The sequence below is a fragment of the Artemia sp. Qi Xiang Cuo genome, chromosome 11 (assembly GCF_049724085.1).
Source record: "Artemia sp. Qi Xiang Cuo chromosome 11, ASM4972408v1, whole genome shotgun sequence".
Lineage (NCBI taxonomy): Eukaryota > Metazoa > Arthropoda > Branchiopoda > Anostraca > Artemiidae > Artemia > Artemia sp. Qi Xiang Cuo.
In genome coordinates this window covers 11892257-11906434 of record NC_142804.1, presented here as the reverse complement: position 1 = coordinate 11906434, position 14178 = coordinate 11892257, and the positions used below count along the sequence as shown (strand labels likewise).

Here is a 14178-nt window from a genome sequence, read left to right as displayed (position 1 = left end):
GCGACAAGAGACACCCCCCACTTCTTAATAATGAGGAGATAATGAATTTGGCAATAGAAGGGCAATTAGCGTAAAAACTTGCTTGAAAAAGCTATTGAATAAAACATGAAACATATAAATATAGGCTTACAAAAACACCTATTTTACTGAAAAAGCGGAAAAAACTTTAAAAAGAACCCTTAGGCTTCATTGAAGTAAATAATCGAAAAAAGAGAGAAGGGTTCAAGTAGAAAACATAGCCAGACGAAATTAAAGAAAAAGAAATTAAACGGGGTCAGTTAAACTCTGTTATACGTGCAGATTGAACCGACTAATCGAGACTAGTAAGATAATTGTACTAAATAGATACAACATGCGTACCATCAATACGACAGAGCCACCGTTATAGTGCCGTTCTGTGATCAGGACGAGTTGAAATATTTGAAAGATATTTAATGAGGACAGGAAAAATTATGCTATCTTATGTGAGAGTTGTTTTTAAAAAATAGACTAACATGGCATAAAGACAAGACCACTAAAAGTTAGGTAGTTAAAGTGAAAATAGTCAGTATCACTGGTAGTCTAAAAGTAAGTTACCGTGTGCGACGAAGGCCAGGCATATTTTCTGCAGAAGAGCTACTTTGTTTGATAACAGAATAGTCAAAAAAGAAACGATGTTAACAAATCAAAAAGTGAGAATATAATGCAAATAAATTTTTGTTGTAGTTATAACTTCATAATAGTCCATTTAGATGTATAGCTGATGACAGGGATCCTGTAAACGTTATAACACGCTACCTGAAAATAGCTCCAGTAAGCAAATCTTCAAGGTGTAGACACAAGTTGATCTGTAGTACCGTAATAGGCGTAACAACGAATAGCTAAATTGTTAGCTCATCAGATCTAAGCTGTTAAATAGTGTCTTATCTTAAAAGGACATTAAAGCTGGAAAAAAAGAGATTAGAGACAAATATATTTTTATTAACTATCTGAATCACCTGAAAATTCGAAAAAATTTAAAAAGCTCAAAAATCTTAAAAAAAAAGCAGGCATATTGTGAGCAAATGACCATTAATAACTCGAGTTGGTTTAAAATAGAGCCAAAGTTATAAAACAAAGATAAGAAAATGTCTATAGTCATACGACTATGGGAAAAGTTGTATAGTTGTAACAAATGTTATTGAGAAAATATATATAGTTGTAAAGTGTATTTTGAAAATCCTTAATAAATACAGAATTGTTATCATAAAAATAAAAAGGTAATGATGTAAATTTTAATAGTAAAATCATATTATATGAACTATTGCCAAGCCCTTGCATAGAGGCTAATTACAGTTTTCAATTATAATAGTACAAATCTACTTGTTAAGGTTGATTTTTTTTTTTTGTAAATATTTTAATCGCAGTTAAGAATTATCAGATAAAAGTCTCGATGGACTAACTGAAAAGTTGTAAAAACATCAAATATTGCAACGATTAAATAAACTGTTAAGGTAAATAATCATTATTTGTTTTTAACAATTAAGTTATGTATCACCATAACTTCTGCTAATATATATATATATATATATATATATATATATATATATATATATATATATATATATATATATATATATATATATATATATATATATATATATATATATATATATATATATATATATATATATATATATATATATATATATATATATATATATATATATATATATATATATATATATATATATATATATATATATATATATTTATATATATATATATATATATATATATATATATATATATATATATATATATATATATATATATATATATATATATATATATATATATAAAACCTAAACTATCCATGTAAACATAGTGAATTAATATGTTGAGCATTTGTGTTTTTTATTTTTATATCATTCAAGAAGTATTCTACATTAATACTTTATAAACAATTAACAAAACACTAATTGGAATTAATTCCAATGCTAGTCTATACTGTGTTTTATTTATTTAAAATGCTGTAAGTTTTAACCAGTAGTTAAATATCCTATCTAGTTTTCCGACTTAAAAAAGTACTTGTGCAAGTTATTACACAATGCTCGTATATATATATATATATATATATATATATATATATATATATATATATATATATATATATATATATATATATATATATATATATATATATATATATATATATATATATATATATATATATATATATATATATATATATATATATATATATATATATATATATATATATATATATATATATATATATATATATATATATATATATATATATATATATATATATATATATATATATATATATATATATATATATATAATTAATTATTAAAACTATTCATTAAGTTTAAACTAGTGACTTAATGTTATATACAAATTTTTGACTTCGAGTCAACGTTAAAAAATGTTTTTTTATCGTGAAACAATCTGTTAAGTGATTAATAATTCTATATTAAGTTGAAGAGGATAATGAAACAAGTCACCAGCAAGAAACATAATGTTTCTATTTAAGCAGCGTTAGGTTTAGAGTAATTGAAAGAGAAAAAAGTAATTAAAATTTACAAAATTGAGTGTATCTTTCTACTGTATATGTAGCACTTTATGCTTTATGTGTAGTTTAGAGTGAATATGCATTTCAGAGACAGCCTAGCTTTTTTGGAATTCAAATTTTCGTAACATCCTTTCGGATCCATTTTTTCAACCATTTTATTTACGCATTTTTGGAAAGTAACAAATTTTGAAACCAGTTCTAATTTATCCTTATACTAACATCTCCTATCATCAGAAATAAACCCATACCTTCTCAATTGATATTTTGGAAAACGTACGCAGTATTACAGAGTTTATTACAAGTTAATTAGAAAGGAAAATAAAATCAGTACTGAATTTAAGCCAAGGAAAGGTGCTATATAGTCTCAAAGGAAGTACATTACTGAAATTTATGAAAATAATTTGTGCTGGAAATATATGTGCAAATTTAAAAACCAAAATTAATACATCTTGTTTATCCAATGCATTTCTAGACCTAAAAAGAAGGTGGTACATCTGCAAAATAGAACAGATATATGGATTTAACCTGGGGAAAACTTAACTTTAAATAGATCGTGGACGTTCCTAACATGACTTGAGAACTGAATGCTCCACCGTAGCTAAAATAAGGTTCGAGTTACTTTGGGTTGGAATAAGGCAGAAGATGTGCATGAAAAGGGCAAACAGAATACTGTCTAGTCTCAGCGACAGTGAAAAAGAGAAACAAGGATGAATTGGAAATTGAAATCCTTCAAAAAAAAAAAAGAACATTACCTATATTGGACCAGAAACATGACCCTAAGGAAACCCATTGAGGGTATATGCACATAATAACTCAAAGATGGCAGCAAAATAGCTGTAAATAAAATTAAGTTGTTTTAAAAGTAAAATATTGAGAGTTGGGACAAGTCTTCTTTAAATGGAGAGCATTGTGGTAAAGCTTTCTAATTAAGTCAATTTGGAATTTAGTAAAAATATATTAAGATGAAAATACAAAGTTTAGAAATACCACTTTTTGTTAAGATAAGGAGCATGTCCTGGCAAGTTTCTGCTTAACAGGAAATTGAGAAATTACCACCTCCTAGCTACTTGTGTCGGTTGGGTCCAGGAAGGTGTGGTTGATAAAAATGTATAAAAGATATATTTTATGGGAAGGGGCAGACTGAATATTGTCAAATTATTGTAAGAGTCTAAGCATCTTATTATATATTATTATAGTTTCTGAGACTTGTGGTCTACTTGGGACAACCCATCTCAGTAAAATATATATGTATTATCAAACCTTGTATCAGTATATGTTAACTGAACAAAAGTATTGTGTTATAGCCAACCTCTCTTCAATCTACATTTAGTTTCTCAAAAATACCCAGCTGGTATGCCTCATTAGTTTGGTCATAGCCTAAGGCACGCTGCCAAAGTTTGATTGCCTTAGGGCCATATTTTATCTCCCCTATAAAGGGAGAATAAAGGCATTTACCACTACACCACTTAAATACCATAAGAACCACATGACCACAAATTACTGATGTGTATTTAAGAAATTAGTTAATAAACTGTTTCAGGTTTTCAGTTGATCCACATCAAATTCAAAGTAAATGCATAATAGATTAAAATTTCCACCTGGAACATACCCTAAACCACAGAGAAACAGAGAGTTTACTTGCATTGATCTATTTCATTTTGAATTTCTTAGAAAAATAATTTAACAAAACTTACTGCTTTTTGTTTTGCTGGTATCTCCCTTAAGGTTGACAGCTGAGCAATCTAAAACAGAATAAAAAGGGTTAAACAAAAGATTGTAGACCAGAATACCTGTAAGAATGACAATAGAGCAAAAAAATATGCATACATCTCTTATGAGTAGTTGCAGCCCCCCCCCCTCAATCATTACAGCTGAACAGTATATGTTAACCCCACTAACAGCCCATTTTGGCAAATGTTCTAAAACAATACAAGAAATAGTTATTTCAAGCTTCACATGTCAACTTAAAACCATCATAAAACTTTGGAGAGCTAGCTTCAACTCCCCTCAGCTGAGAATTGTTAGTGTAACAGTGTCTACAGGCAATAAATTTCCAATGTTAGAATTCATCCTACTTAACATTTGTTAAATCTAGCTAACTCAAGACAGGAAACATTTGGGATTTCACTCCTATCTTAAAGAACCAGGGATATCAAAATAAAAACACTTTTGTCCCCTGGGTCCATCTTAAATATGGTCATACATTAAACACTAATTTTAAGATTTATTTTGGTTGTTTCAAAACTATACAGTTGCTAAGACAGTGAGACATTTTTGTCAGTGTTGCCATACTGAACCATGAAAATAAATAAGTGAAACAAATTAGTTGAATTTGACAGTGCTTTTTATCTATCAAAATTCAGACATGAATTATCTGTTGATACACAAAGACAACTACACATTCAAAGAACAGCCACATCTTTTTAAGGTGGTTTATACCACATGTATTTCATTGTTTTTTAACTTGGCACCTACTACTACCAAAAGCTGCTTAACTGCTGCTGTGATGTGTTTGCAACTAAAGAAGTATTTTATTAAAAATTAAGTTTATGACTTTCTCTAGTTTAAAAAAAAATATATAGTTATGTAATATTCCATAAGATTCATTAAACTTGTCCACACTTTTCATCCATTAAACATTAGATATTAATTATCTGTTGACTCCCCAAGACAAATACACCTTCTTAAAGTGCTTGGCCCAATAGGGATAACAGATTTAAAAAGATTTTACATGACTTGATACAGCCTAAGGATTTTTTTTTTTCCTTCAAGAAACTCCTTTTTTCTATATTTTTTCCTATTCAAAAAAATTTCCTTACAAGGTATGTGTAATTGGCACATTACCACAGTGGTATGTGTAAGTGGTACTAAGGTAATGTGAGTGGTATATTACCATAGGCTATGCATTAGGGGTGGAAGGGGAGAGGATGTTGGGATGAAATTAAACCAAAAGCAACATTAAAAATCTAATATAAACTTTCTAAATATAGCAAAGTCAAACATTGTTATTATCCTGTAGTTTCATATACTAGGGGACACAAATTGGATTCTCTTTTTTGGATAGGGTTAATAAAGGTGCATTTTAGGAATAAAGCTTATAAATTCATAAGTGAAGTTTCAGTCTTGTAAAACAGTTAGAAAGCAGTAAAATCCAGATGATAAATGTTTACTATCTTGTAAAACTTTTAGGTGAGTTCAGTGAGTGAAACTTTCACCAGTTTCTAGAGGCTAAACAAGATCCTAAGAAGTATTTTTGCAGAATCTACCTCCAGTACTTCCCTTTGATGAAAGGACTGACCTTTGATGATCTTGTGCAAAATTGAATTTTAAAAGTGATACCTTCAGAATAAGATCTACAGCACATACAAGGGCAAAGGAAAGTGTTTTGACCTCAAAACTTGACACAAGATTTAAAGTATTCAGAAAAAATATATCTTAAATAATAATAAAAAAAACTAATACAGCTTTTTTAAAACCTAAGGTCAAATAAGCAAACTCAGACCAAAATTAAGGAATGCATAATTTCTTCCAAAGTTAAGACAGTACAGGATCTGACTTTCATACAAATTTCTAAGCCTGAAAGGCAATAGGCATGATTCTGAACAATACTTTTCTTTTGGGTACTTTCATTGAAAAATGTATGCTCTGCATTATCATTTAAAAAATTGAAAAAAACAACAAAATTGCCCCTCCCTAGATTTTGAAAGATGTTTTATCCCCACCCCCTGTAATTTTTGTGAATTTACACCACTGCCCTACTCTAGAATTCTACCCAATACTGTCATTCAGGTAGTACAACCAGAAGTCAAGCAGCTAATCATTACTTAAAGAGTTAAATCACTAAAATCTCCATTATACTACCAAGTAGGCAGATAGTTTCACCTTTGGATTTGTCAGAACTTTTAAATCAATATACAATTATCTTGAATCATTCAACACTAACAATTTTCAATGCACTGATAGTCAACAGCAGAGCCTAATCACAGACATATAGTTTAAGCTTGAAACTAAATTTGGAAAATGCAGCCAACTGTTGGACATGGGATATAAAGCAACTGTTGGGAAGCACAATAATTGTATTCTAAAATAGGCTAGCCTAGGATGTAAGAGTAACTCTTGTTTAAGCATAAATGTTTTTAAAAATTCCTAGGTTATATTCAGTCAATCCTAACTAGCCTAGTCCCATCCATTTGCAAATTTATCTATCACATCCAAGATTAGGAACCTATTACCAATGTTTATGAAAGATACATCTTAACCAAAATATTTTGTACAAGATAAAGCCCTGTCTAAGTATGGTACTGGGTGTATAGCCCTAGACTATGTAAAATTAGAAGTGTTGTTGATTTTATGGTAAATTTGGGGCAGTTTATATTGCTGACCTACAAATAAGGTGGACATGCCTCTTATTGGCATTTTTTATGCTTTTTCCAAATATAATAATTACTTTGCTTGGAAATTCAATTTTAACCCTTTTATGCACCCTCAAAGATGATACCTTTTTCTCTTATTTTAGACCACTTATATCCTGCTGTAAGCATCACACTTGTTTAAACTGGTTTGCCCATGAATTGAATCAATTGTGATAAAATCAAGAACAAAAAAAAAAAAAAAAAAAAAAAAAAATGGGAAAAATATAATTTGGGCTATATATTTGAACAGGAAGGAGGAGTTATTATTTTAGTGGAACTGTAGTTGAAATGTGTTAACTACAATTATTCTATATATAATGAAGTGATAATTATTGTTTCTAACCCTTTTGTATAGCCAAAAATAAGAGAAAAGAATATAATCTTTGAGGGTCTGTAATGGGCTTATAATTGAATTTTTAAGTAAAGAAATTATCATATTTGGAAAGAGCATAAAAAAGTCAAATGTTATGATAATAAGATTTATTGCAAAAAGCCTGTGGGCCCTTGCAACACAGAATACAGTCAACAAACAAAGCTTAAGAACAAAATACAACTTTAGATAATAATAATTGAAAAAGAAAAACAAAAAAAAAGAAAACAAACATGATTCTCTATATTTAACCCCTAAAAAAGAAACATACACAACTGTTTAATAGCACATGCATTCCTATCAGCGATCTGCTCAATTAACCAGCATTCACTCCCAAACACTTGTCCAAAACATTCATTCTGCAACTCAGACAGCTCTTCACAATTGGACACAAAATGAAATAAGTTCTCATTCACATATCCACACATCGGGCAAAAATAGGGGCCAGCTGCCAGCCTAAGCTCTCCAAAAATTTCCTTCTCTCACATAAATCCAAACTATCCCCTCTCACCAACAACAAATACTTCAAATCCTCTTTATTCAACCCAAATTTAAAATAAACCTCCTCCCCCCCAACTGTTTTTAGCTTGGGAGTAAAACCTCAAAGACATATATTGATCCTTATGAGCTTGCCACTCTTGTATTTCTTGGTCATTTAGGATTTGCTTGACTTCCTTCCATACTGACATGCTTTCCCCCATTGGGCCTTTTCCTTCATTCCACATTTCCAAAAGGCTGCAAAGTTCCAGTATTTTCTTGACCTGATTTGGCTCCAAATCATGTCTACTGTCCTTCAAGCTCTCCAAATAAGGTGACTTAAGAAGCCAAAGTGTAGGTAACCTAATTATTTTCTCCCAGAATTTGACCATTCTAACCAATCTAACACTCCTTAAAATGAAAAGCCCAAAATCTCCTTTCAGTATCACTGAACTAGATGAACCCTTCAAGCCTAATATTATCTTAAAATATCCTAGCTGAACTACTTCTACTGATTTTAGCTGAGCTCACATTTACTGATTTTTTTCCCAATTGGATTTATTTGGTGTTATTAACTGCTGATGAGAAACAAGCAAGAAAAAATGCAAATCAATGAAATTTTGAAGATAGCCTTCTCAGGCTGGTAGTGTCAATTAGGGGCAGGGGGTCTGCCTCCTCCTTACCCCCCCCCCATAGATTTTGAAAAATACTTTTCCAGGAGTAGGATAAAAAACCAGTATGCAATTGAACAAAATTATGTAAAACTCAAACTCTCATCTTATTACCAAATATAACTTAAGAAGAATTGTACAAATCAATGAATAGCAACAAATCTAAGCTATGCATCAATATGGTTAATATTGAAATTATTTAAGATTAAACACATGAAATAATTATTTTATTGACTTACCTACAAGGATCTCTTTTTGAAAATACTAATTTTCCTATTTTGATGTATATATCCTTTCAGTGTTTCAGTTTTATTTACATATTAACATAGAGCTGATTGCCTTCTGATTCTAAAATGTAACTTTTTTGCTTGATATTTATTCAATAGATAACTTATATTATCTAGTTTTTGTTTTCAATTGCTAGTCAAAACATAGACCAGCTTTTGAATTTATGATGACAAATTACTCCTACTGGGTTGGATCTAGTGAGTGGTGATTGGGTCTACACTTGTATAGCTTCATGCTGTAGTAAGATAGGGCCAGTCCAAAAACCCATGTCTATTTTGGCAGAATGCCAAAAAAAAGTGGTTGGTAAATTACTAGTGGGCCTTATAATTTAGCTTAGATGAAAGTAAAAATGCCATTTGATGCCTTTTATCATGCTTTTTCATAATTCAATAATCACTTCTGGGGCTTATTGCATTTTGAGCCCTTAAAGAACCCTGAGGGTATTTTATATGAATAATGAAAGAGCATAAAAAAGGACCAAATGATGTTTTCACATTCATCCTAGCTAAATTATGTGGCCAACTGCAAATATACAATGAAATTGACCCCCCCCTAATGTGCAAATATATGCCCTGAATTGTTGACAGCAAAGTTTTGAATCATTAAATTTAGCACTGTTTTTGTCAATGGCATTCTAAAACTTGAAATGGTAGGAAAATGGTTTATATTTAAGTTGCCTAATAAATGAGGTTTGAACTCTGATAAATAAGTATTTTGGGAATATATTACTCTTGAACAACCTATTTATAAGCTAGTGGTTTTTAACCACTTTTCAATAACTCAGCTAGTGTTGATAACTTCTTTGCATGGTTACAAAAATGAAATACCTTTGGAGCCCCTTTAAGGGCTTAAGATTTAATCCCAGAAGCAATTATTGAATTATCAAAAAGCGTAAAAAGGCATCAAATGACGTTTTTGCTTTTGTCTTAGCTAAATTATATGGCCCACTAGAGATTTACCAAGTGGTCTTTCCTGAAAAGAGGTCTTTTACCCTATTTTCATTGAAATACCATTTTGACACTTTCATTAAAAAATAGAAAACTGCATGAAATTTACCCCTCTCCCTGGATACTGAAAAATACATTTTGTCCCTTCCCTTAAATTTTCATGAACTGATGCTGCTGATAATCTAGAGTATCAGTTTAGTGCTCCTACTCTCCAAAAGGAAACACTATAAAAGGAACCTTTTATAACACACAGATTTTTAAAGGTCATCAAAGGTCAGGACCCTCTAGAGGGAGAAGGAGTGGAGGTAGGTACTTCAAAATACCTTCCCAGTACATACTTTAGCCTGTAGACCCATCCCTGAAAGTATCATTTTCCTTACCTAAACCCTTTTCAAGAGAGCCTAGCCAAAAGTAGCTAAAGTACAACAATTATTGGTAAATATTTACCAAAACATATTATTGACTTACAAATAAAGTGAATATACCATTTGATGCCTTTTTTTTATGCTGATTACAAATATAATAAAAATTTCTGTCGGAAATTGATTTCAGCCCCCCCCCCCCTATCCTAGGCCTATATGTCAATTCAGGATATATATTTGCACATTTGTGGGTGGGTTTAGGTTAGGTTAGGGGGGGGGGGGGGAGCTAAAATTCATTTCCAATAGAAATAATTATTACATTTTTAATCAGCATAAAAAAAGGCATCAAATGGTATATTCACTTTAGTTGTTAGCCTACTCAATAATATGATTTGGTAAATATTTACCAAAATATTTTAGCTAGTCTATATCATTCCTAAATATTTCCATTTACAATAAAAAGCCAGAGAAAAAGAAACTGATAATTGAAAATTAAAGTAAAATGTTGTTTTGTCAAAATTTCAATACATATAGACCTGTCATGTAGGCAAATTTCAGGACCCTCTAGAGGGAGAAGGAGTGAAGATAGGTACTTCGAAATAGTTTCCCAGGACATCCTTCCCAGGCCTGTAGACCCATCCATGAAAGTTTGATTTTCCTAACCTAACCCCTTTCCAAGATAGCCAAAAGAGGCTAAAGTAGAATTTTACTGTTTATTACACTTTAAGTGATGTAGCCTACTTGAGTAGGCAACCCTCAAGCAATTAGATATTAGAGAGCTTTGTCAGAGCAGACAGGCCAAGTTTTATTACACATACAATAAATCATACTTGAAAATGCAGATTTTATTCCAATAAGTGTACTTTACCCAATGGACTAGGATCTAAAAGATTCTAGACTAGCTAGGCTACCTGTTGATTATATAATCACAAATTTAACTGAAAAAGAACCCTACAGAAACTGGGCACAGAAGAAAATTAACTGTTATTAAAATAAATACCTGTTGTGCTTTTTGGCAAGCTGCTTTGGACAGAATCGGCTTGACTAATTTTGTTGCTACTCCTGCCATTCTATAGGCTATAATCTTGAGAGAAAACTCTCCTAAGTAAATCTTTTCTTCAATGAATAAAATTTAATTACAGTGCGTCCAGTTCTTTGAGTCTACATACTCTACATACTACCTACAGACAAAGTATATGCAATGCAGACGTACAACTGAAATCATTTATGGTACTAATTAATTTGATGCTTGTACTATCCATGGGTTTCAGGCTTCCACAATGTATTATCGTCACCATGCAGTGGCCCTTGTTTCTATGATAATGTTTAAGAAGAAATAACGTCACTTTCAATTAGAAGCATTTGAGATGGCACAATATGACGTCACTTTTTAAAGCATTTCAGAGGGTGGAGGGTATGACGTCATTTTTAAAAGCATTTCATATGGTGGAAGATATGACGCCATTCTCATTATATAAGGCATGGTTCTGATTAATAATACATAGTTTGAGTTTATCAAGCAAAGAGAAAACAACTATTTTATCATGTCATTTGGAAAAGTTTTAAGTGCACCAAAATATACTGATGAGGTTATATGACTTGATAGAAGAAAGCAGATATGGAGACATATGGAAGAAACCTGGAAAGAGTTGGAAGAAACTTCACTTAAACAGCCTAATAATTCCTCTTCGAGACCTGTTCAAGACATGTTATTTGGAAAAGTTTCAAGTGCACCTAAATATTCTGATGAGGTGATATGGCTTGATGGAAAACAGATATGGAGACACACCGGAGAAACCTGGCACCAGTTGGAGGAACCTTCCTTCAAACAGCCTGATGATTCCACTTCTAGAATTGTTCAAGACAGTACTGCTGCTGAAAGTCTCATATCCTCCTGACTACTGGAATAGATTAAGGCATTGAAGACTCGTCATTTTTGCATAGCTAGTGTTAAAAAATCATTGATTACTAAAATGACCTCCAAAAATTTTTCACTCCCACCCCCTCTCCAAAATCCACTGTCCAATTCCGTGGACATCGGTTCCTAACCAAATAAATCAAACATATATGTCGACTCTGAAACGTGAAAATGATATAAGATGAGTTTGTTCAAGCTTGGCCGGCTATTTTCTTCATGAGCCTGTATCTCGATATAACCATTTGAGCATGAAGCATCAACAAAATGATGAAGGAATCTTACGGTCCATTTACTAGTGCTGGAAGTGAATTGGTAATAACTGATCATAAGGTCAGCCATGTGTGCTCGACCTTGTTACATGTTGCATTAGCTAGAGACCTTGGGCAATATATTGCGATCTTTTTTAATTGCTTTTTGTTCCATATGTCCACTGCTGTGTCTTCTTCTAATGCCTGGCAATTTGAGCCTAGCTTTACAATCCTTGAACAAAATCATTTGGTGATGGCTAGCTTCTGATGTTCTCGCGCAAATGCAACGCTTGACCCTCTCCCATTCTTCTACATTTCTTTCTCTGGCTTTAGAAGCATGGTCACTTTTCCAAATCTATTTTGCTTGATTTTGTCAGTTGCAATTTTCTGCATTTCACACAGAAGGTCGAGTACTTTTGTTTAGTTGAAAAACCGATCTAAGCAGGGGCTAGGTCCGGGTGGGAGAGCTAAAGATAGCCTGAGTACAATTCCATCTGCAAAGCCAGGGCATCGCATACTTTCTGGAAGCGTAGTGGCACCCTGATAAATCTCGAAGTCAAGTAATAGGCCCTTTCAGATTAGCCAAAGCAAATTTTTTGAGACCGATGGGGTTTGGCTTATTGGGTACATACTGCCTTAAAAAGTAGCTTTAGAACCTCCACTCTGGAGTAAGATTAATCTTATGATCTCTACAGGGTTAGTAAAATAAGATATTTATATAAAAAATCACTACCGAAAGCCAAAGCACCAAATTCGAACTTCGGAGTCAACATATTATATGAAAACACCAAAACTGGCAAAAATGCAAAAACAAGAACGAAAAAGAAAAATCAGAATGAACAATTATTGGTGAGTTAATAATTTTACTATAAGAAATCAATTAAAAAGTTGAAACGATAATAACTGGTCAAACTAGACTCTAAAAAAATAACATGAAAACAAGCTAAAAAAAATGAAAAGGGACCTTAAAAAAGAGGTGGTGGAGGGATAAAATAAGTGAATAAACACAAAAAAAGAACGAGATATAAATATATATAAAATTAAAAGGGACACTAAAAAGATATCAATAATTTAACTACATAAATTCAGTTAAAAAAATAAGTGCTTGTGACCTAATATTAAAACCATAAAGAGTGAGGTGGCATATTGCCTGGCTCAAAATTTTTTTTCTGGTGCAAGTATGGCTATTTTTACCATCTGTTGCTTTCTTATTTCTAAGTAATGATGCCAGATTTGTTTTTGGAATGGTTTTTTATTTAAAAAAGGTTGGTAGACCTTATTAGATCCAATGGACATTCCGGAAAATTGTCTCTTTCTGTGCCGGAGTTAAGCCGTTTGTACTGTTTTGGAACCACTCCCGTTCACAGTATACTTTTTTGACTATCTACCAAGTTTTGTCTATGGTATAGAAAACACAATTAAAAAAAAGTTGTACAAGTGCGTAAGCTATTAGCTTCAAAATACTTGATTGAGAACCGCTATACATGGGGGTGAACATTGAACTTTAGTCCCCCACAAGTTAACGGCGTAATAGGTATATGTGGCAAAATTCCTCCCAAAATAAAGTTGTAATCCTGCTAAGTAAGCTTATTTTTTTTCCATGCCCCACCTTCCATTCACAGAAAGACTAGAAATTTTCTTACCTCTTAGCCTCCTGCTCTTTTTCGATTTTCAACTTTAATCCATTTCTTTAATGCAAAAGCAACTCTTCCAATACTAATAACAATCTGAAGAAAAAAAAAATCACAGATGGCAAACCAGATACGGTGATTTCAACTGTAGTGCTTAGATAGTGTTCCAACTAATAACAATTACGCTAAAAATGTTAACTTTAAGTCCACCCTGAGGGACAAGGGTCGTCAAGAGGATATCCTAGTGCAATTTCCTTAATGAGTGCTGTATAAAACATGAATTTGATAACATTC

At 31.7% G+C, this 14178-nt stretch overlaps 1 protein-coding gene across 1 annotated transcript in view; it reads right to left on the bottom strand.

Annotated features, from left to right (window-relative positions):
- The window catches only part of Cyt-c1 (Cytochrome c1), a 36228-nt gene extending 25004 nt beyond the window's left edge, over nucleotides 1-11224 (bottom strand). Inside the window, exons 1-2 of the mRNA XM_089096287.1 lie at nucleotides 11088-11224; nucleotides 4255-4302 (exon numbers count right to left, since the gene is read on the bottom strand). Of these exons, the coding sequence (XP_088952413.1) occupies nucleotides 4255-4302; nucleotides 11088-11156 (117 nt within the window). The 5' untranslated portion in view covers nucleotides 11157-11224. The remainder of the gene's footprint in view (nucleotides 1-4254; nucleotides 4303-11087) is intronic.
- Between the last annotated feature and the right edge of the window lie 2954 nt (nucleotides 11225-14178).